Here is a 23,508-nt window from a genome sequence, read left to right on the forward strand (position 1 = left end):
CCTTCGATGTCGGCGTGACTGACGTCCGAGGAACCACAACCTTGTCATTGTACCGACCTTAACCGTTCAACGAGGCAAGGTAAACGAGTCACAAGGTGTGACAGGTTGACCATTTTGTCATGAAGAACTTCTCCGAGGCTGAGATGACTGGGCTGGACTGGAAAGGGCACTCTCCAACACAAGACAATCAAGAAAACAGTCTGCACTGAGGGTTTTTGCAAAATCCATTCAATAGTTACATACTCAATTACAATTGACCAAATAAAAGCCGGAACCGTTTGCAACTTTTCCCCTTCGCCGCCAAAAATGTCTTGTTTGATACCATTCTCCTGGTTTCCTCACCATTGCGTCCGCGGCAGCGAGAGAAGTTGACCCCTGTTGTCGTACGATCCACTCTAAACACCAGGCGATGCGGTACTCTAGGAAGCCATGTAAGTGCTGGCATCAACACCCTCCTTGGGGAATTCACTATTCTAGGTTAGTATCCAGTATCACAGACAGGAAGCAACAAAACTTACGGAAGGGCGACCTCGAATCGCTTCTCAATCTCCTTCAGCACCTCCTGGTCCTGGTCGGTGCTGACGAAAGAGATGGCCAGACCCTTGGTACCGAAACGGCCGGCACGACCGACTCGGTGAAGGTACGAGCTGGCGTCGTTTGAAAGATCGTAGTTGATGGCGAGGTTGATACGCTCAATATCAATACCTCGGCCGAAGACGTCAGTAGCAACGCAGATTCTCTTCTTGAACTCCTTGAATTCCTTGTAGCGACGGATACTGTGCACTGTTAGAAAAGGGCCTCAACGAATATGCAATGACGACTTACCGTTCCTCCTGGCTGACACCCGAGTGAACAGCGATCGAAGGGAAGTTGCATTCCCGGAGTAGCTTGTCAAGCTCGGTAGCACGGACGGTGCTGCGGACGAAAATGATGACCTGGTTGAACTGCAGATCATCCAGGAGCTCGTTGAGCTTGCGGTTCTTCTCCTTCTCCTCCAGCTTGATGTAGTACTGCTGGAGACCGTGGAGGGTGAGCTTGGTGTCCTCATCGACGTAGTGCTCGGTTGGGTTCTGCATGAACTTTCGGCAGATGGGCTTGACCTCCTCGGACAGAGTAGCGGAGAACATCATGACCTGCTTCTGCTGAGGAGTGGCGCGGAACACATCCTGAACATCGGTACGCATGTCTACCAAATTAGTATCGCGTCGCATTGCGCACCGAGAAGCAGTACTTACCAGGCTGGTCAAGCATCTTGTCGCACTCATCGAGAACGAAAATGCGGACGCTGCCAAGGCGCAGAGCCTTGTCGCGGACAAGAGCCTTAAGACGACCAGGAGTGCCGACAATGATGTGAGGGCAAGTCTCCTTGTTCTTCAGGGTCTCGACATCCGTCTTGATGGGGGTACCGCCATAGAACACACCAGTCTTGATGTCAGGCATGTACTTGCTGAAGCGGTTATACTCGTCCCGAATCTGGTAGGCCAGCTCACGGGTGTGGCACATGACAACGACCGAGACCTCTCCGTTCACAGGCTCAACCTGCTGAAGGGTCGCGAGGACAAAGACGGCCGTCTTTCCCAGACCGGACTTGGCTTGGCAGATGATGTCACCGCCGAGAAGAGCCTGAGGGATACAAGTTTGTTGGACTGTCGATCGAACCGATGTTAGAGCGGGTTTCTAAGAAGCAACGAACGACGGGTGCAGTGTCAGGAAGTCCGTCCATCGTCGCAGCTTAGCCATTGCCAAATCTCGCAGTCTCCATTGAGATTGGTGGTTCATCAAGGCGAAATGATGATGCCACAACCGAAGATTCCCAGGTCGAACAGCTGCGCAAGAACCATGGGCCTGGAGCGCCAAGAGTTCTGGTGTGCTGATCAAAGTGTTCCTCGTTTCGTCCATTATTTCAACCAGAATGATCCGTTCGCGTCAACCTCCTGCGCCATATCCGCTTTCACGCGATAGGTTGCGACAGGCGGGTTGTGTTTGCGGAGAACCACGTCTCTCACCCGTGGTCTGCTTCCGCCCGGATACTCGGACCATCTCAGGTCCCTGCTGAACCTCCTCCGACAACGACGACGATTTGTAGGAGAAAATGGCCATTTCTTCTTGCTTGCTTGCGAGATGGACGGACGCTTGAAGGGAGGGGATTTGATGACTTAGGGTATTAGAATATCAGGACTAACCCTCCGATGGATGTTCGAAACCGCAGTCGGCAATGGCGCGGAGGAGCTCGGCCTTGAGCAGGAAGTCGCGGAAACCGGTCGAGTGAATACCGACGTAGCTGCCCTTCTTGTCGACATTGTTGCCAGCGGCGAGCTCGCCCTTCTTGCCGTTCGAGGTGGTGGCGGCGGTCTCGTTGCCGCCGATCTCCTCATCGGAGTAGTCGATGAGATCTTCCTCGTGAGACATGATGGCGGTTGGTGTTGAGCGCGGGTTAGATTCTCGAATGCGAAGCTGCCGCGAAAGCTGTCCTTTTGCAGCGAGGTTGCGCTGACGTGCAGAACGCGATGCTCTCCACAAGGGGTCGCGTCGCCGGGGAAAGAGTCGAGGATGCGACGCGAACGTGCCACAAGATGAGGGAAACAGAGGAGAGTGATGGATTGAAAGAGAGAGAGAGAGGTGGGAGATGAAGAGGGAGCCCCAGGTCGTTCAAGGATGAACTTGAAAGGCTTTCTTTGTTTGAGGCTGAGGAGGGAGACGCCAGAAAGCAGGCAGGAGGGCCCGCTCGATCGCCCTCTTGACAAACAGGTCCGTGCACCGCGACATGCACGTGACGCGAGGCAGCCGTCAGCAACGGGAACAGTGCCAAGTTGGTGTTTTTGGCACGGACGGGCGAGAATCCTTGAAGCTTCGAGATGAGTCTTTGCAGACTGAACTTAGAAATCACATACAAATCCTGACAAAGACTTGGAATTAATGGCCAAGGCCAAGGAGCCGAAAGGCGTCCAGAACCGCATCATCTATTCCAGAGCCTCATATCTTTACCAAGCGGCCTCATACCTCGCCAGCCAAAATCGCCAACCTGGACAAGATGCTTCATCAAAATCCTCGCCCTCTGGTCATGAGCACAGTGCTCCAGCACCAACAGCCAACGAACAAAAGGCCGCGCAGAATATGTCTCGGCATATCGCCTCCAGTTTACGGGCTGTTTCTTTGAAGGCCCAGATTCGACAAAGCCCAGCCATGAAGCAGACCATCTGCAAATTCTGCGACACTCTCCAGGTCGAAGGGGAGACCTGCACCTCAACCGTGGAGAACGCCAGCAAGGGCGGGAGGAAACCCTGGGCAGATGTTCTTACGATACGATGCAAGACGTGTGGAAACGTCAAGAGGTACCCCGTCAGTGCGCCAAGGCAGAAGAGGAAGACCTTGCGAGGACCGAAGCCCGATGAGCCCATGGAGGATGTTTGCGACGAGACAAAGACTCAAGAGCCCACCCCAGGAACGACTCCAGGGCCGTGAAACAAGAAACCAAAGTTTGAATAACTTGATACCAATCTCCCGTCGGCTACGATAACATGCGAAGATCGTCAGAGCCGCGGAATTGGCGAGCTGTGAGAAGGACACTGAAGTCGGTCTTAACACCAGAACCCCCGGATGCCATACAACAAAGGACCATCTTTGGGAAATTGCATGAGAGATGGTGTAGGGCTGGCTGTGCTCGCCCTTGAAGCCAAGCCTTGGAGCCTGAAGTTGAATGCTACGAACAAGGCCAAGGTCTTGAACGCGAAGCGGCGGACCCCATCACAAGCACATGTCTGGTAGATGTCTGAAGTGATTCGCCAATATAGATTCGGCGATGATGATAAGTCGCCGTAATAGAGCATGGCTTAAGCCACAATACTTGTTTCTTTGTCTTAACCCGTTGTCACGTAACATCTCCATGGATACCATTGATCCATTACTTCCCTGGCTGACCAGCCTCTTTGACGCTTTCTTCTCCCAGCACCTTGCTCGCCGCCATGAAACTATAATCGTAAGCCACTAACTTGAACACAGGTTTGGGACGATCAACACTTACAGCCCGCCATGCCAGCTGCCCAACCCCCTCATCGCCTCCGCCTGCACACTGGTCATGCGTAGTAGGTTCTCTGTATCGGAGAGATTGGCGGAAAGCTGGGCGAGTTGCGAGTTGAGCTGTGCCTGTTTGTCGCGGGAATGTTAGCGGAGGAAGTCACTGCTGTGGCCAAAGACCTACGAGCTGTCTCGACTTGAGCGCGCTTCCGCTGGTCGCCATGCTCTGCCGCACCTGCGACCCAGTCACGTTTCGCGTAGCCATGACTGAGTTTCCTCTGACCTATTTCTGAAGCTCTTCAACTGCAAGTTCCCGGTCGTTGTGCCAAGTCTCTGTCTTGTGGCCCAAGTTCCAGCGCTCAGGCAGCCAGCAATGAAGTCGATGATAAAGAACGCCAACGCAGGAAGCCTGGAGTTTGGAGGGGGTTTGCGACGTCCTGGACGTAGGGGAAGGCAAGAAATCAAAATTAGATGTTTATCACGAAGGAGAGATAGATAAAAAAAAACCCCCCCGATATTGCCGTTGTTCTTATTCTGGGTGCTTGTTGTGATGAGAAGTCAGGATAGAGCGAGAGTGGTTGAACCTGGGGTTCTGCTTGATTGGCCCGTGCACTTTCCCGACTTGGACGTATCAACAAACAATCACTTGCTCACTTGGATGGAATGCAGGAAGGGCTGGATCTACCTTCATTGTCTATCTACCCCTTTTCCTCAGAAACCTATCTATCTCATGTTGATTAATAGCTTGTAGTAAATGAATGAATGTTGGGCCTCTTCTGTCTGTACGGTTCAAGATCATCCTGACTCCGTTCCGCACAGTTGGTACCTCAATTATTGGCAGCTTTGTCTGCGCCCGATCTTTTATCAATATCAAAGTTGATTCTGAACAGACTCAAGTATTATGCCTTGTTAATAATTACTTTACTTTTGCACTCAACATTTGCACTTTTCCCAATTCGTTGTCAAGGCTCAACGCTCGTCCCCGATACCAAGCCCTTCACATCCAGTCAGGTCATATACCTCCAATCACTCCACTGCCCTTGCTACTTTGTAGCCATCACTCATTAGGAAACCCTTCAAACTCGATTCATCGCCATCTTCTCTTTTGTAACCATTCGTGTCTATGTGTGTTTCCCAAAGGATCCCACTCCGAGGCTTTCCCTTTCATTTCTCCACAAACAAACAAACAAACAACTCGCGATCAACAGAGTAACCAGAAAAGAAACAACCATCCTTAGTCTAATGTGCTTGTGTGCCCCCAGTGAGAAAAACAATGCCTGTCATAGTCCCTCCCTGCTTGCGACGCCAGTCTGAATTCTTCATCATGCCTGCAAACACATGGGAGGGAACTCCAGTGAGAAGAAAGCAAAGACTTGTCCAGGTTATGCAGCGCCTTTGATCCTCCCCATCCACCCCTAATCCTGGAAGCCTGACCGCTCGTCCTCGGTCCCAATGACGTTCCGCCAGTAGTATCCTGAGTCCAGGGTGTTGGACACACCGAGACCATGCACATGCATTGGCTCAAGTGGAGGCGTGAAACGCCGCTCAGGGGCTGAGGGCCGATAGTCGATTATATGCTAAAAAGCACAGAATATCAAGTCCGATCCCAATGCAATATTACCAAAATAGGTTCCTTCTGTTTGATCGTTCCAATGTGTATGTACGGGTTGTGCCGGAACCGGAGCTAATTATGAAGACGTTGATCTTCCGAGAATAGTCCAAAGTGACCTTGACTTTTGTCGTGTCGTCGCGTGTTTTCGATGGATCTGAGGCGTATAATAAAAACAAAAGGAAAGTGTCGTCCTTGTCGAGGTGCGTGTCGTGTGAGTAGGAAGCCAGATAGGCGTATGTAATACAGGTAAGAAACTTCAAAGGTAGTCCCAACAACAGCGGGATACATGCAAGTTCCTCTCAAAAGCGAGGCTTTTAAGGGCATGAGAAAACTTAAGATGCCGCAACTCCCATGTTTCGGACATGGCTCGATTCTGTTTTCGAGGTCGGTTGTGCTGTCGTTTCGTCGGGGCCAGGATAAAGGCTAAGGACCACGGCTGTTCAAGTGCAGCTTATCGCACTCCAATCGGGGGACGCGGAGGCAGACTGCCCTGGCTGCTGTTTGCTGACTCGGATTCACCACTGCCCGCGCTGGCGCTCGCACTACCCGTCAGACTGCGAACATTCCTAGGTTTAGTTTGAGGGAGGGCGCTCACCCCAATATGTTGTTCAACTTGCTGTGGTGCTACTGCGTTGCCTTGGCCCGGAGGGTGTCGGGGAACGGGCTGGCGAACACCATCGGGTGGTGAGGGTCGCCCGTTCATGCCTGGGCCATAGCCATTCGGGGAGATCCTCGTCGGCTGCCACCGCGCATCGATGGACTATAGGGATTTCCAGGAGACTGACTGGCCCGCCGAGGGTAGGCACCGTTCATGCCGGGAGGTCCACCGGGGCCAGGGCCATACTGAAGGTCATCAAGCCTTGCAGCCGTAAGAGAGTTGGCCCGAGAACCTGCACTCATGGCACCACGGTCCACAGCTCCGTAGCGATTCGAAGAGCAACTCAAGAGAGGATCCTCCAGAATGTTCTCGGTTGTCATCGGAGCATGAGTATGCCCGACCTGGCTGGTGCGGTTGCGGCCGAAACTGGGTCTGAATCGCCCTCCTCGCGTAGGTGGTGGTAGATTATCGGGGTTGCGGCGGAACTGCGCAGGGTTCTGCTCAGGGGCCTTTCGGTTCTTTCTCGATGTCACGCTCATCATGTCGAAATTATCTGGGTCAATCAGTGGAGGCGCGGGGTTTGCGGTCGGATCAAAGTAGTCGTCGTCATCATCATCATCGTCGTCAAACACCTGCTTGCTGTTGCGCATAGGATGAGGACCACGGCGGGGACCAGGTCCTCCAGGTCCTCCAGGGGGGCCAGGCGGCCCAGGAGGTCCACGTCGCATCCGCATCTCTTGCTCTCGAATGGCAAGTTCTCGCTGTCGGAGGGCCAGCTCCCGCTCTCGCAGAGTAATATCTGAGTTATCACCGGCCACGGAAGGCTCAGAGCCTTCAGGGATGTCGTCATATAATACAAGGTGTGAGAATTCCTCTAGGCTGTTCTCCTCAAGAGATCCTCTCCTCGATGGTTGGCGAGAGCCTCCACCATTCATAGAAGGCGGCGGTCGGGGATAACCGTTGGGTGGCCCACCGTTCATTGGAGGTGGTCCACGACGCATACCAGCCTGGCTGAGATTGGACGAGTTCCGTGGCCTGGGTTGGCGAGGTGGCATCCCGTTTCCGTTGGGCATACCGTTCATCATGGGGCGATGGCTGTTCTGCGATGGCATTCGAGGCAGTTGCGGTGCGGTCGGAGAGCTTGGTGGCATGATGTTGGCATTCGGATCGCCCGGTTTAGGTCTGTTGCGGTTGACGGCATTCAGGTTATGGAGGATGGCGTAAAGGGTTTCGATTCTGGGAACGGAGACCTTGTTGTCGCGAGCGAGCTTGACGGGTGATCCTAGGTAGGTCTCGATTTCCATAGGCCTCCTGGCAACGTAGTCCTGCCACATGATACTCTCTCCCGAGGCCTTGGTCATCTCGTCAATTGTCTTTTGCTTGAAATCAGCGTCGAATTTGCATCCGTTAGCAGCGGCCAATCGAAGTAGCTCATCAAGAACTTCAGACACCATGTCCCTGACGCCAACCTTCTCGAGAAGAGCGGCATGGTTGGGAGTTTCGAAAATGACACTAATAGGATGGAAAGCAATGGGCCTGGAGAGCTGGTTAGTCGAATTCGAGCCAAAGTGTGGAAGACATACCCCATCACCCTCTCATATTGTTGTTGGCGTATGTTCGGGGACACCTTGCATTCCACCTGGCCAGAGCTAAGGGTCACCGCCAAAGCCTGTGCCATATCCTCCTGGATAGACTGGGGGATGTTTTTATTCTGGCTGGCAGGTCCAATCCAGATATCTGTAGGTCCTTTGTGTTCAAACTCGCTCTGGCCAAGCTGTGTAAGCTCGGCACCAGAAACGAGTGACAGGACGACATTGGTCGGAAACCGCTCCTCAAGAGCAGCTTCGACTCCCAGCGTGTGGGTAGTGTTGACGAGAATGCAAGTGTGCTGGGGGGTGACGACAGAATCGATTACGGAGGCGAGGTCATAGACATCTGGCAATGCCTTGACACAGAGAACAACGTAGTCGAAGGGGCCTTCGCGGGCACTGGCGGCGTCTTCGGGGTTTCGGACAACTGCAATTGGAGACAATTATTAGCTTTTGATGTCGCAAAAAATCTGGTCGTCGGCAACGTACCATGCCGGGGCTTGAATCGTTCATTGCCGAATGTCGGTGACCTAAGAAGAACTGGTCAGTGATTAATTCGTACCAGGGAGGACTTGATTCACTTACTTGAACGAGATGCCGTACTGTGCCACATGTTCGTACCCAGACTTCCAAACGAGCGTCACATCGCACGCGTTGGTAGCTTGTAGTCGCCATGATAGGAAGGCTGAGACAGGGTTGCCTCCCACTACACAAATTCTCATTAGCTCGTTGTCTGCCATGTTGAGAAGCGTAGGTGGAACGCTGCACGAGCAACCGTCCAGGCGGTTGGCGTGAGGTTGAAGATTGGGTGAGTAGAAGTGAAGATTGTAGTTGACGGAGGTTGTCTAATGTGAATGGATAGGAGGGGCCAGGTGGGTTGTAATGACGCGCCCAGTCACCGGGAGCCAGGCCTAGGTATGGAGGAAGAATTGCAGGAGAGAGAGGACGACAAACCTGATAGAATCCTGAGCCGGGGCGATACAGGCGCCATGGTGTCCGACGGGGACCTAATGTGGAATAGCGGGCTGGTCTGGTTTGAGGGTGTAGCGGGCGGTCTCTGATGACGGACCCGTAGCCTCGGGGCGTGATGGGTACCACAGCGCAACGAGGTCGGAAGGGATGGGGGCGCCTCCCTGGGGATGGCTGGACAAGGACAGGCCCAGTGGAGGCAGATTATCGTTTATTGCGAGCCGCAATGGAGAAGACAACGGCAGGACGGGGGTCCAGGGCGACGGAGCAGGCTCAGTCGTGCATGTAGCGGATCGTGTCAAGGAAGCTATCGCCTTTCGGGTTGGGACGAGGCCAGCGAGGCGTCGCGACCACGGAGAACGGACGAAAGATGGCGGCGGAGGTGACAGCGGTGGGATCAGCGAGCGACAGGGCCAGAAATCGTGGCGGCGGCAGGATGGCGTACCGGGGTCGTGAGCGTCGACAGCGATAGGTGGTGATGAAGCAACGAGAAGTCGACAGACAACCAGTCAATAGTGAGTGTGACCGGTGGGACGAGAGCTGAGATGGACGGTGACCAACGGGGGGGCGTGGGAGACTGTCTGGGGTTCGTAGGACGAGATAGGAGGAGCGAGTGTGGGCTGAGCTGAGCGAAGCTGGGACAAGAATTGGAGCTTGATCGAGGCTGGAAATGGCGACAGACAGCGGGCGCGGAACAAGTTGCGCGGACTCGGACTCTGGGCGTGGGAGTGGCCGTTGGGAAGAAGCGGTTTTCCCTTTGCAATCGTAGGCGACAGGCCCCGGACGAGCTGGAAATGGATCCCTGTGTTTTCTTTAGGTTAATCAGCGTCGGGTTGATGAAAGAGAGGGTCCTCTCGGTCTTGGCCTGGGCGGTGCGTGCGTGTCGTGCGTGCAAAAGATGGATATGGCCTGTGATTGATTGGGTCTGGACTTGAATTGGGGCAGCAGGGGTAAGGTGCCGCCGAGAGAAAAACTCAAGCACGTTGTGCAGTGTAGTGTAATGTCTACGGGAGTACCTCCTTGGCTGTCCTGTACTTGGCGAGACAAGTACCAGCCATTGCAATCTCTCTAGAGACCGGGGGGAGGCCAAGATGCCTTGGAGAGGCAGGCAATGTTGAGAGGGAGCAAGAGAGGTGTGGGAAAGAAGAAAGATAGTCGGCCAAGTACCAAGGGGGTTAAGCTTGCAAGGGGCCAGTAACAAGTATCGAGCAGGAGGCCAACAGGGAAAAGAAGACAAGGGTCCCAGCAGGATGTGCGATTTGCGGGAGTGGCTCAGCCCGAGTGTCGGTTGAAGGACAACGGCGACGATATCATGAGCTCCAAGTGGTGGACAGGCTCAGATTGGATGACGGCGTGTGTGTGTGAGTGTGGGTGAGGGTGACAGGGGAATGCGACCCCGGAAATGCTATCCCCGTATTTGCCGATTCCAAGGAAAAGAATGCCAAAGCGAGGATGGGGGATTGGGATAGGGAGTTGATGGAGGGTGTGGCTTCTCAAGGGAGGATCAAGAAAAGGGATTGTCACCGCGTTGATACTGACCGTCGAGGCGTATAGAGACCGGTGTAGCAGATGCAAGGTTCATGATCTGAGCGTGGAGGGGAGTGCAAAGGCAAAGAAAACAGAGTTTTGGCTCTTCAACTCACCCACTTGTTCCTTAATTTTCCTCTCTATCCCGATAGAATTCTCCCGAATCCAAGAGTGAGCAAGCCAGTGGGGTCGTAGTGACGAATGCTGACGATGACGGGAGGCCTTTGTTTCGAGATTTTGCGAGCTGGAGCTAGTGAGGGTCGGTGCGGAGCGGCCGGAGTTGAGGATGGAGAAGGACGGGAATGCCACGAGGAGGCACGCGAGATGAGATGCGTGACTTCAGCTGGGAACGACAATTGAGCTGAAAAGCAAGCTGATGGCCAAGCGTCGAAAGCTGGGAAGAAACTTCCTTCTGTTGCTGTCCAAACAAGAAGCAGCATCAACGGGTGCGCAGGTAGGTCGCTCGGTAGGTAGCGAACACCCAGGATGTCCAACCAAAAAAAGAAGCCAATATTCCCTTCTTGGATGTTCGTTCGTCAAAGAGAGGCGCCCGACCGGATACCGAGATTAATCGAACAATTCCAGGAGGGTCCCAAAGTCAGGGAATTATTAATGAAAAAAAAAAAGGTCGTAGGTAGGTAGGTTGGTTGGAGGTTGTGGTCGGCGTAAGTTCGTTGGTCGTAATCGATCGTTCCTTCCTTCGATCTTCTTTCCCTATCCGGGTCGTCGCTTTGATGTTTTGTTTCGTCTTTTAGAGGATCTGCTCTGCCCCTTTCTCTTCCTCAACCAACACTCGATCAAAGGAGCACAAATGAGAAAGAGTCTTGATTGATGGCGACTTGCAGCAGCGCGCAATCAGTGTCGGAGCAAACACATGGAGAAACAAACGAGAGCACTTCGAGCACGAAAACGAGCGAGGGAGAGGGAGAAATTTTGGCGACTGAAGGGAGAAACCAAGGGACTCGGGCGCATGCTAATGAATACGAAGTCAACCCCAGAAGCGAAAGTTGCCAGCGCGTTAGACGGGACCCTGACTGATTGCCGTCCATCCATCCATCCAAAGTGTCCGGCGACATCATCCGCACTGGCATGGCATCCTCATACCCATCTTCATCCGCTGTCCACCACATCCCTATCAGCATCCCTACCGGCATCACCCCGTCCTCACACTCCATGTGTACGGCACAGGTACTGCTGACGCGGGCACGCATTACGCACTGGGACAGGTACCTGATCAAGTTAGTTGACCCCTAACCAGCATCTAGGCCAGGCATCGAAACCCGTTGAATCCTCCTGCCCCGATATCGTACACGCTCTATATGTGGATTGGCCGGCATATATTGCCATTCTTCTACCTCTGGGTCGACCGATGGCTGACGTGCATTGAAACAAAATATCCACTGCCCGACCAACAACAACAAACAACAACTCATGTGTTGCGGTGTGCCGCAGCGTTCAAACTCGCTGCCAGCAATGGACGAATCCTTTTCTCGGGAGACCCGGTTCTTGACATGCCATCACTCGACATTCGTCATACTTTGAATACCCCGGTGATTAGAGCGTCGTATTAAGACACACGACCTTTCCTCCAAAAGTCGGGACGACCACCACCAAGAACCAAATCCCACCCGTACCAAGCTGCACTGCAACCCTGCCGAGAGGGCCCAAGCTCCAGCCGTGGACACCATGCCTCGTGTAAAGAATGGACCCAACCTTGCCGTGGAGCATTGCACAGCACACCAACCCACTGTCCCGCACCGCTTGCCTCGCAGCGAGGGACAAGACGCAGAGCAAAAGCGTGGTACAGTGGATAAACGGAAGGATTCTCCCTCTCCCGACGCGACGCAGACCCTCCTCCAGACGGGGAATAAAGCTGCCCGAGGTATCCTGTCAGGTACTTGCCCGTGCAGGTGCAGGTCTGCGCCTCGGAGGCCGCGTACGACCATGCTGAAAAAGGAGGCCGGCCAGGCAACGCGAGACTCACACTCATGCCTTACCTTTGCCCGTCCGTGAAGCCATCCTCATCAAGGTCGTTGATACGGGAGAGCACATGTCTGGTGTTGAAACTCGAAACAAGTCAGAGCAAGCCATGACGCCTCATCACTCAAGAGGGACCAGCCATGCCTGCGTTGGCTTCAATACACAAACGCCTGGCACGTATGCGATTCGCCGATCACCTAGTGCCTGTCATTCACAAGCCGCAAGACATACCCCCTTCAACAGTGTGTCTGTTTCAACAGACATTCCTTGACCAGGTCGACGGTCTGGAAGGAATGCCATCATCTCCTTTCTCGAAAGACAATTCCCATCTTGAATCCTCCATTTCAGTTTTTCCAGAGCCATCCTTGCTCACAGGTGTACGTCGCCGTGTTGGCCCGGGTTAACAGTGACAAGACTGAAACCCAGATATTGGTTGTGTTGTAGGGTCCATGGTATCACATGGCATCACAGACCTACGCCTCCAGTACCTCTTCAAGCATGTGTCTTGTGTGTTACACATTTTTTTAAACTCAATTGCAGTTGGCTCAATGCTAAGCATGTTTGTTGGCCGAGCTTGGTCTCTAGGTTTCAAATCCACATTCTTACCAACGTCATTTAAACATAAGGGCATGGCTACGTACTCCGTCCTGGAAGGTAGAGCTATTCAACTACGTTTGTTCCTGGCAGCTCACAAGCTCAACTCAAGTCCCTGTGGTTTGTAAGCGGGACGCCTGCTAACAATAGAATCTCCTATCTGGCCTGCCCTCCTGGCTCTTGGGTTCCCCTCAAAGTATCCTTACTGGAGTTCCTCGCTGTAGGTGGACCTGATCAATGAGTCCGAAGTCCGTCCCCACAGAGAGACCACCAGAGCCCACACGTTCTCCTCATATTAGAGTTGCTTCCAGTCCAGAGCGTCGAATGGAGGAAGAGGGAGCTCAGGTCCTCGAACTACCAGGTACGAAAGGGCGTGTTCCAGCGATTCCGATTCGTAGGACCACGCTCAGAATACGCGGATTCCCCGCCGCCGTGGCTTCGTTCCAGGGGCCGTCAGGGGTAAACTGACCCTCCCGCAGCGCCAAGTCCTGCCATCCCGTCCCCTGGAGGACTAGGTCTTATCGGTCTTTTCATCGCTTCGAGCTGGTGTTGGGTTGGGAGGGGGGCCATAGGTCATTCACTTATCAGTCACTGACAACAAAGCAGATCGATCGTGGACCCGAGAACCCTTGCCCTGTTTTCTCACGTTGTACCTTGCAGCGTTTACCCACACCCACCTGCAGGCAGGCAGGTCGTCGAGTTGACGACGGTGAAAAAGTGGACAGGAATTCCTTTTGCCATTTACTGCTGTGCCGTCATGTACGCGAAACCACGTCCAAGTCCCGCGGCGTCTTTCAACCATCGCTTGAGCGTCGCCACGGCGTAAACCAGAGCCTGGTGGAAGATAGGCACGCCGGAAGCTCCGGTGCAAATCTCGATGCGACAATACTGTCGATGACGTAATGTCAAACAAGGGCAGTGCTTTTTTTTTTTTGAGTCGAGCCTCTGGCCTGACGCCGAGATGGAGATGGGACGAGTTTGGTTCCCAGTCCAGGGGCAGGGGTCAGGACGGAGCAAGCAGGGCGTTCTAGCAACGGGCGCCACGAAGGCCACCCTCTTCATCAGCCAGAGGACCGACGCTGGGCCTAAACGAGGCCGTCGCTCCTTGCCCCGGGAGAGGCCGTTCGAGCTAGCTATGTTAGTGCCAGCTTGATTCGTCCGGCCCCGCCGGTCAAGTCTTGTTCATCGGACTTCATCGACGATCTGCCGGTCTTACTGTACCCAGTGAAATCTGCTTGCCGGCAGCCGGACCCAGCTGCAGACACTATCAACTGCCTGCACCGCACAAAGAAGGCTCACAGGCCGCAGAACCGGCGCGCGCCGTTGGGAATGGCGGAGGTGCAGCAGGTCTGTGTTGGCAACTGCCTATCTCCAGGTTCACCCTTGACCGGCCTTATCCGTCTTGGGGAAATGAAAAACTCTCCCTTTTCGCCGGCTGTGTGTGTGTGTGTGTGAATCGGTGTCGCAACCGGACACTCGTTCTCGCTCTGTCGCCGAGTCTAAAAATATGGTGCCTGCAGGTCCCTGTTCGTGGAGCATCTGCCGTTGGTCATCACATCTCAAATATATCTGGAGCTTGTAAATGAGTTTCCTGACAAATCCTTTCCCGCGGCTACCGAAGCACAGCCAACCCGTCGATCCCATTGTCGGCTCAGGGTCCTCTGTGTCCGTATAGCCCTACATACGCTGTTGGCTGGAGTCGATAGACGGTGGATACCGGAGCCAAGAGAAAAGCCAAGATAATAGCCAAGAGCAAGAGTAAGGAGATCTCACTCAGGACACGGCCTGCTGCCGCGGGCACACATCAGACGTGGGAAATTCTGTGGACATGAAGCTCCTCACAGCATCCCAAACTAGCTTCATGCGGTCTCATCCCCCCATTTCCCCAGCATCGGAAAGCACTTCTTCCGTTGTCGAAATGGCTCAACCAAGTTGAATGTCCGGGAGGTTCACTCCGGACGGTGGTCTATCTTTTGACCTACTGTCCTGCGTCTCCTGCTGTTGTCTTCGGGACCCAAGGCTGAGCGGCGCCCGATTGTCCCATTTCCTGGCTAGCCCGCCGCGCGGTAATCAAACGACCCTGGTCGACGTTACCTTCAGAATGGCCCATCTAGCATCGCCCACTGACATTCAAGTCTCCAGCACGTAGCCAAGAATCATGGAGCAAGTGCTAAATTTGACACCCCAGGGGGATCGTCGACGCTATCGGCGGGTCAGCCATGGGATTTCCAGAAACTTGCATGTTCTGACTTCTCCATGATCCTATCATAGAGGGCTTGACGGTTGCTGATGTGTTCTGACCTGGGTTCGCATGTCCATGCTGCATTTGACTATTGGCATGCTGCAGCATGGGGATGGCCAGTTGGCTTGGACGGCCTCTTGGACGAAATTGGATGTGCAAGATCGACACTTGGGCAGCATTTGGCCGTTAAGCTCGTCTGCCTCTGATGTCACTGGCGTTAGAGTGCGCAAATCTGCCATTCCATCCATGGCACTGAGACACCAATGTCGCACCACCTTCCCCGGTCTGTGAGTGCAGGGTAGCCAGCCAACGTGGGGGGTTTTCCTTGATTTGCTGGCTATCCATTGCTTACACTAGAATCTACTATAGGACATGGGCTTTGACTATTGTATTAGAGCGCGTTGTATAGTTCATCAGCTTCATGAGCGCTATGTTATTCTGAATTTCAAAGGATTGGATGGGTGTAGCTGTAGCTGGCGAGCTCACTGCTTAGCCAAGGTATCAGACATCTCTCCGTAGGATCCTCACCGAGTGCTGTGAGATTAAAAACTGCTAGCAAACGAGCCGTGTTAGTAGAGCAAGGCCACATGTTCACGAGGAATTCCCAAATGAGTAAACTCAGTAGTGGCTACTAATGCGAGCTCCACGGCACGTTATCTGGCACTACACCGCGCAGCTTGCTCCCGAGATCCTGGTCGTGGTAGACTGTGGAGGCCAGATAGAGATTATGCTTCCCTTGAGCGAAATGAAAAGATAGCATGCAACTATCAACCAAGAAGCATTACAAAGGAAGCATATGATAAGCTTAAGAGGTTGCCGGCTGCTATAGGTTGACTGTTGGAGCTGAAAATTGCTGCGCTCCAAAGCCTGGAGCACGACGCGCCGGGAGCGAACTGCAAAGCAACCAGACAGATGCAAGTTTCGCCAGGAACAGTCACCCGAAAGTCCTCGTAGTACAAGTCTCGGAAGGTTGAATGTTACGCAACCATGTGTTCCACCATGCGTCAAGCGGTTAGGGGCATACCCGAGGCGTGTGCTGCAGCGTCCCGAGCCGTAGATTTCTCCAAGGACGAATGGGGCAGATAAAAGAGGAGGAAATACGGGAACGAACATGAAGGCGAGACAATGGCCTGCATGGCTTGAATGTGATGGACCCTTACCACGTTGAATGGCTACCTATGGGTAGCTGGAACACGTGGTAGGACAAGCTGGAGCAATAACTGCAGAGACACGGGATTGAAAACTGCATAATAAACTACCAAAAATAAATAACAATAGCGGATTAAATCGTCCTAGGAATTGTTTCATAGAGTTGTCACCGAGCTGTGTGGTCTTGTTCGAGTGTGGACGACAGTCGAAACTAGACTGTCATAACCAACCAATAAAGTCGAGAGAAATTGGTAGACACCAAGACGAGGGGAAAGTGAGAGGTATGAATACCTGTGTTATTTATTCTCCCGGTGAAAGAAAGCAATCGTTGACGTACTGTTGATGAGTGTCATGCACGCCGCCGGAGTATGCAATAGGTCTTGTTGCCAGAGCTGAAGGCCTGGTATTTAGGCACATGCAAGGAAGGGCCTCAAACGCAGAAGATGTCAGCTTTTCAAGGATAGATGATGAGCCTCACAACGGTGAAGGGAGTGTGGTAGGCATTGTAATATTTGGTTGTCCCTGTGCCTGAAATGTATTGACTGTCACGCAACGGCGTCGACAGCGCAAGCATGATAGAGTCACAAGGAATGTATACATCAGACGACAGGTGACAACATATGAAAACCTTTGACTGTAATAAAGAGTTTTTTGCCTTCTACACACATTCATCTCATTCGTGTTGCTCTGACATGAAGTGTCTAGTTCCAGCGGATGGGGAAGAAAGGGGGGCAACCCTGAGAAGCGCAACTACTGAACCAGAGATACAAGCTACAACTGAACAGGCACTGGATGTGTGGCAATGAACTACGCTATGACCCTACTGGAAGCAACACTGACCGCAGATAGGAATACCAAGTGCTAAGAAACCTTGCTGTAACTGTCCAGACCAGATAAGGCCTCCTACTCCTTGCCGTCGTGTTACAACAACAACAACAACGTTCAGGCTGCCAGTTCTTATCGCGCTGCCTGCATATCCATGTACTATCTTCATGGCCAACCGAATGCCCTGCTGAAACATTCCGGCACCTGGTATTCACACGACATGACTGGCGTCCTAGCATCACCTCCTCGAATGATATACTACCAGTCGCTTGTGCCTGGATCCCGGCAAGTTGCGTTGGTCTCTGAATTATCAACTGCCACAGGGATATTATGAGCAGTGCATAATCATCAATCGACTCTCAGTAGAGACCTGAAAACTTCAAGGCACTCCTTACCCTCGCTTCTGCCACATCCACTCCGCAAAAGACCTCAAGCACTTCATTTGGAGGATGGCAGTCTGAAGAGACGTTCTGAACCTTCTACATGCTCCTGGTAGGCTGCCGACTCTAACCAATGCTACCCCTTTTTATTGAAGTTCCCGTTGCCTGATTCCCTCTTCAGCCGTCCCCAAGCGCCTGCACTGGAATAGAGGCCCTGGTATACCATTTTCGTGGCCGCTAGAAATGCAGCATTGGAGGAATTCCTTCCCCGAAGCGCTTCGTTATGTGTTATGAGACGGGTATTTGGAAACCACTGTGAGGACTTATTAGAATCTACCTCCTTCTGAGCCCGGCATACGTACATGTTATAGACCCATAGTGTCCTAGTTAAAGATCTGAGATGGATGATCCCTTGATACCCCACGTTTCTCCTCAGTTGCGCCTAATTCTCATCAGGCACAGTCGCCAGAGCGATGATGCTGAACTCGAGGTTTCCGTCGGCGGCATTGGTAAACTTCTTGACAGTAGCCTCCAACGCCTTGTCGCTGAGGAGATCCTCGTCATCAGCCAACACGCCCCGGTCGATCGGGCCTCCCCAGCCTCCTTCAAGATCATACAGGTGTCCGTTCTCCCCCTTGACGAAGCTGATGAAGTGGTAACCGACGGGCTCCTGGCTAGCAGGGGCTACGGTATCGCCCGTAACTGCGGCGGCCATGTGGGCCTTCTCCAACTCGGCAGAGTTGTACAAAAGGTCGGCGCGTGGTAGCGGCTTGAGAGGGAGAGCTTGCTTCAAGAGGTTGTCGAGATCCGAGCCAGGGACGATGAACTCCTTTGCTGAGCCGTTGCTCACGCTGTGGAGGAGAGCAATGAGGCCACAGGCGTTGCCAATGGTCTGCTTGTACCAGGTGACGGGCTCATCAGGACCGGAGCCGTCGTAGGTCAACTCCTCAGAGCCGGGATCGTTCTCGCGCACGCGGTAGTACATGGGCGCGGGGGTGATGAATATGAGAGCATGGACGGGACGGGGAATCATGGCCAGCAGGTCTGGCTCGTCGACGCTGTAGACATCGTAGAAGCCAAGTTTCTCAGACACGCCGAGGTTGTGGATGAGCTTGTTGAAGACCTCGGGGTTGTTCTCGAGCGGGATGAAGACCTTCTTTCCGTTCTTGTACGAGACTCCGGGAGTAGTCGACATGGTGGATGATGTTTGGTGAGACGTGATGGAGGTGAAACTTTTACCCCGCGATTGTTGTTATCGGCAGAGTTGGAGGCTTAAGGCGGTTGGTTGGAGGAGAAGCCAAAGTCGTCAAGTGAGGTCAGGCAGCAGATGATGCGTAACCTGGTTGAGTCAGCCACGCATGCCAGCGTAGGCGGCAGCACAAACAGCAGCAAAACAATAGGCAATGACGTATTGGAAACTCAGTGAATCAATGCCATCGTTTTGAAGTGACCGAGATGCAAAACTGGGTACAGTTGGTATAATTGGTTGACATGGCCGTTTGAGACGAGAAGTTGCATTACGTCCATGTAAGCTGCCGTGAATCACAGCCTGGAGTATGTCAGCTACTGCGAACAGCAGTAGTTCAATGATTGAGATGGAGTATCTATTGTACTGACCTGATGCTCGTGCAGCAAGACACGGCTACAGTTGTTCCGCTCTTGGTCAGGGCATGTTGACTTGTGGGAAGCAGTTTGGCATGAATATGCTGCACATGCTTACGCTCGGCACATCTCGATCATGAGAATTTCTGAATGCATAGATAGAACACGATATGCAAGATAGGATGTATTCAAGGAAATGAGAAACCCATGTGAGAACCAATGGTTGCTCTTGGGCTCAGGGTAAAGCGACGTCGGATCCTCGCCATATGCATTCTTGACACAACATGGGGCGATGAATATCAGATCCGTGTTTCTCCAGAAGCTAAATCCTATATGTTACAAAGCCATTTGTCAAGAACAAAAGTTCCCCAGTCTGACTATCAAGGTTGAGTTATTAGCTGATCTCGTCGATCCATGAACCGGCAGCGACACGGCATGCGACGTCTCGGCCGAGAAGCTTGGAGCCGGAATGGGCTGACCCTCAAAAGGTCCCGGTATTCTGGTTGCACCGTGAGTCAAGGGAAACAAAAGTTCGCCGCGTGGACATGTGTATGGAGACATTCTCCGTCTTTGTTTATGCGAGGGACCTTTTGCTGAGGACCGCCACTACAGTAGAGGAACTATTTGAATGTGATGTGGATCAGGCAAACCGAGGAATTATTTCCGGAAAGCTCCATCTGTTGGGATACAGTACAGTAATCGGCCAGATAAAATAAGATTCGAACTAGAGTATCAGATCTTTACTTTGATGTTGAGGGGAATGGAAGATGGCAATGTTGTTGAGTGTATGGAGAGCATCTGTCCGATTTGCGGAAGCCCCAGGTTCTTCTAGGCTGCACCCTGTATCCGAGACGCTGGATACCGCCCGAGACTGATACTCAAAGACCCTGGATCTGGTCGAGAAGCAGCTGTTTATCAGGACAGACGGCCGGTCATGCCGTTTATAGAGACAAAAGTGCCAAGCTGGGGGGAAAGAGACTCGCACCTGCCAACGTGTAAATCCTCACCACTACCACGGCCATGGAATAGTCCGAGGCTAGCCCCAGAGAGGAGGGAGATAAGCCGCCCATTGAAGGTTTCAACGCCATCCGGACGGCTTCTCATTGGCTGATAGCGAGGGCTGAATGGCGTGCCATGGGCTCAGGGGCAATTGATTGCGAAGCGAGCAGGGCATCTGATGCGACCTGAGGGCTGAAGGTGGGAGCGATGATGCCCTCAGGGCAGTTGCTTTTGCATGTTTCAATGCACGAATCTTCCAAGAACACAATCCAAAAGAACCAAACGGAAAAAGTGGCCCATCAAATAGAATGGGAGGGCAGGTCGACAAAAGGTCCGAATCTCTTCGACTCGCGGCCACAGAAGGACCATCGAAACTCGAACGCACGAACAAGGCCAAGGGCCGGCCATGCCTCTTTAGGAAGGTGGCCCCAAAAACTGTGCCGTTGTCCGTGATGGAAGCGCAGCAAGAACATCACGCTATGTCCGGGATCGTCTAGAAGCGGGTTCCAGCGAGAGTCTCCAAGACTGCAGCAGCGGTGCCAATCTGGTCCTCTTCGCGGGGAGATTCGTCGTCTGGGCCTGCCCTGTCTGGGCTTGTCTCTGGGGCTGAGACCGCCCCCCGGGGCCTGGGTCTGTATAACCACACCCGCTAAGCAGAGCAGACCAACTAAGCAGCCGACCGTCGGCAGGGCATTCATTCCCTCTTTTCTTGCTTCTACACTGCCTCTTGCGAATCCAGCATCGCTCAAAAGGTCGCTGTTGCTGCCGTCGTCGCTGCTGCCGTCGCTGCCATCGCGGGCTTCGAAGCAACCCACGCGTCGCCGTTAGGTCGCCCGTCGCTGTCGCTATCGCCCAGACAATAACGGGCGTTGCCGTCAGATAACCAACCACCATGGCGCCGTCCCTCTTCCGCAAGCGCCACGAGGCCGAGGACATCATCCCCATCCCAGGCCCCCTCGAGGCCGCTGCCATCTCCGCCTCTGGCCGCGATCGTCTTGAGAACCTCCAGCAGTTTGAGAAATCCCACAAGTTCGACCCGAACCTGCCCATCGACGACCTTACCGATGTTGACGCCGCTATCGCAACTGGAAATGCCGAAAAGGGCATCGAGATTGAGCACGCGCTCATGGAGGACAACAGCCCCTACCCCGAGGTGAGGGCTGTTGTCCGAAACTACGATGTAGATGTCCCTGCCAACACCATCCGCGCCTGGGTTATTGGCATGGTCCTTTGTACTATCGGTTCCGGTATCAATATGCTCTTCTCGCTGCGCAACCCTAGTATTACCGTATCTACATACGTCGTTCAGCTCGTCGCGTATCCCTTGGGTCTCGGCTGGGATCTCATCATGCCCGATCGCGAATGGAATCTCTTTGGCCTCAAATTCAACCTGAAGCCCGGAAAGTTCAACTACAAGGAGCATGTGGTTATCGTCGCCATGTCTAACGTGAGACCTTTCTCTGCACTGACGCAGGCTCTGGCTGACCTCGTTTCTAGGCTGCTTACGGTGGTGGTGTTCTTTATGCGACAGATGTCCTCCTGGCCCAGCAGATCTTTTATGGCCAGAAATTCGGCTGGGCATTCCAAGTTCTCTTCGGCATCACAACTCTCTGCACTGGATATGGATTGGCTGGACTGGCGCGTCGCTTTCTGGTGTGGCCCGCCGCAATGATCTGGCCCACCGACTTGGTCAACTGTGCGCTCTTCTACACCCTTCACGACCACTCTGGTTCCGACCCGACCAAGACCAATGGCTGGAAGGTTGGACGATATCGATGGTTCTTGATTGTGGCAGGCGGGGGCTTTATCTGGTACTGGTTCCCTGGCTGGATCTTCAAGGGTCTATCCTACTTCACCTGGATCTGCTGGGTGGCTCCTCACAATGTCACTGTCAACAAGATCTTTGGAGGTCTGACCGGCTATGGCTTGATGCCTACTTCTTTCGACTGGACCGTGTACAGCGGTTATCTGCAGTCCCCTTTGATCCCGCCCTTCCACGCTATCGCCAACGTTCTCGTGGGCATTGTCGTCTTCTTCGTCTGCATCTCGATGGGAATTCACTTTACCGGAACCTGGTACTCTGATTACTTCCCCGTTCAGTCCTCCGAGTCTTACGACAACACGGGCAACGTCTACAACGTCTCCAGGATTCTCGACCACAACTTCCACTTCAACGAGACCGCCTACAAGGAGTATTCGCCTCTCTTCCTGCCAACGCAGTTTGCTCTGTCGTACGGCCTCTCCTTTGCTGCTGTCACGGCTGTTGTTGTGCATGTTTTTCTGTACCATGGTCAGGAAATCTGGAGGCAATTCAGGCAGGCTCGCAACCAGGAAGATGATGTTCACATGCGCTTGATGAAGAAGTATAGGGATGCAGAGGATTGGTGGTATGCTGGTAAGTTAAACCCCTTTTGCAACGACCGCAGAATCGCAATTCTGACCTGTAAACAGCTCTCTTCGTCGTCATGATCTCCATCTCCATTGGTGTCGTCGCTGGCTGGCCAACTGGGTTCCCCGTTTGGGCCTACTTCCTGTGCATTCTCATCCCCATTCTCTGGCTGATCCCCATTGGTGTCGTGCAAGCCATTACCAACATTCAGCTTGGTCTCAATGTTCTGACAGAGTTCATCATTGGATATATGGTCCCTGGACGCCCCATGGCCATGATGATGTTCAAGAACTACGGCTACATCTGCATGGGTCAGGCCCTCTACTTTGCCCAGGATCTCAAGCTTGGCCATTACATGAAGGTCCCTCCACGGGTCATGTTCTCGTCCCAGTTGGTTGCGTCCATCTGGTCCGCCATTGTACAGATTTGCGTTATGAACTGGGCACTGGGACATATCCCCGATGTCTGTCATGATGATCAACCCAACAACTACACGTGCCCTGGCGGTCGTGTTTTCTACACGGCCTCCGTTATCTGGGGAGCTATTGGCCCGGCCCGAATCTTCAGCAACGGCGCCATCTACTCCTCCCTTCAGTGGTTCTGGCTTGTTGGCGCTGTCACACCTATTCTGACATGGCTCATTGCTCGGAAGTGGCCTCGATCCATCTGGCGCTATGTTAGCACGCCTCTTATCTTTGGAGGCTCTGGCATGCTCCCTCCGGCCAGTGTCTATATCTACCTCTGCTGGGGTATGGTTGGCACCTTCTTCAACCACTTCATCAAGAGGAGATATACTGGATGGTGGCTGCAGTACAACTACATCACCTCTGCGGCTCTTGACTGCGGCCTCATCCTGTCAACCATGGTGATCTTCTTCACCTTGTATCTGACGAGTGCCAACCCTCCTAACTGGTGGGGGAACTTTGGTGCTTTCAATACTTCGGATTGGAAGCACTTGGCAGTGAGCAAGTCAATTGCCAACGGAACAACGATTGGACCCTCAACTTGGAATTAAGATTTAAGAAAGTAAAGGATTAAG

At 53.2% G+C, this 23,508-nt stretch overlaps 5 protein-coding genes across 5 annotated transcripts; 2 read left to right on the top strand and 3 right to left on the bottom strand.

Annotated features, from left to right (window-relative positions):
- Nucleotides 1–419: 419 nt before the first annotated feature.
- On the bottom strand, nucleotides 420–2,409 carry MRS44_004628 (uncharacterized protein; the record flags this gene model as incomplete). The annotated part of the gene is made up of 5 exons (XM_046275599.2): nucleotides 420–468; nucleotides 519–776; nucleotides 826–1,186; nucleotides 1,236–1,646; nucleotides 2,184–2,409. 5 exons carry the CDS (start codon nucleotides 2,407–2,409, stop codon nucleotides 420–422), a joined length of 1,305 nt encoding a protein of 434 aa, XP_046136235.2.
- A 507-nt stretch (nucleotides 2,410–2,916) lies between these two features.
- On the top strand, nucleotides 2,917–3,462 carry MRS44_004629 (uncharacterized protein; the record flags this gene model as incomplete). The annotated part of the gene is made up of 1 exon (XM_046268845.2): nucleotides 2,917–3,462. The coding sequence occupies one exon, from the start codon at nucleotides 2,917–2,919 to the stop codon at nucleotides 3,460–3,462; it is 546 nt and encodes a 181-aa protein (XP_046136234.1).
- Nucleotides 3,463–6,325: 2,863 nt separating this feature from the next.
- On the bottom strand, nucleotides 6,326–8,553 carry MRS44_004630 (uncharacterized protein; the record flags this gene model as incomplete). Its single annotated transcript, XM_046268843.2, has 4 exons — nucleotides 6,326–7,760; nucleotides 7,808–8,240; nucleotides 8,303–8,343; nucleotides 8,399–8,553. 4 exons carry the CDS (start codon nucleotides 8,551–8,553, stop codon nucleotides 6,326–6,328), a joined length of 2,064 nt encoding a protein of 687 aa, XP_046136232.2.
- A 9,368-nt stretch (nucleotides 8,554–17,921) lies between these two features.
- On the bottom strand, nucleotides 17,922–18,674 carry MRS44_004631 (uncharacterized protein; the record flags this gene model as incomplete). The annotated part of the gene is made up of 1 exon (XM_065622273.1): nucleotides 17,922–18,674. The coding sequence occupies one exon, from the start codon at nucleotides 18,672–18,674 to the stop codon at nucleotides 17,922–17,924; it is 753 nt and encodes a 250-aa protein (XP_065478345.1).
- A 2,298-nt stretch (nucleotides 18,675–20,972) lies between these two features.
- On the top strand, nucleotides 20,973–23,484 carry MRS44_004632 (uncharacterized protein; the record flags this gene model as incomplete). Its single annotated transcript, XM_046275598.2, has 3 exons — nucleotides 20,973–21,527; nucleotides 21,578–22,475; nucleotides 22,532–23,484. 3 exons carry the CDS (start codon nucleotides 20,973–20,975, stop codon nucleotides 23,482–23,484), a joined length of 2,406 nt encoding a protein of 801 aa, XP_046136230.1.
- Nucleotides 23,485–23,508: the final 24 nt, after the last annotated feature.

This window comes from Fusarium solani (assembly GCF_023522795.1).
Source record: "Fusarium solani strain SB1 chromosome Unknown bctg00000002, whole genome shotgun sequence".
Taxonomy (NCBI): domain Eukaryota; kingdom Fungi; phylum Ascomycota; class Sordariomycetes; order Hypocreales; family Nectriaceae; genus Fusarium; species Fusarium solani.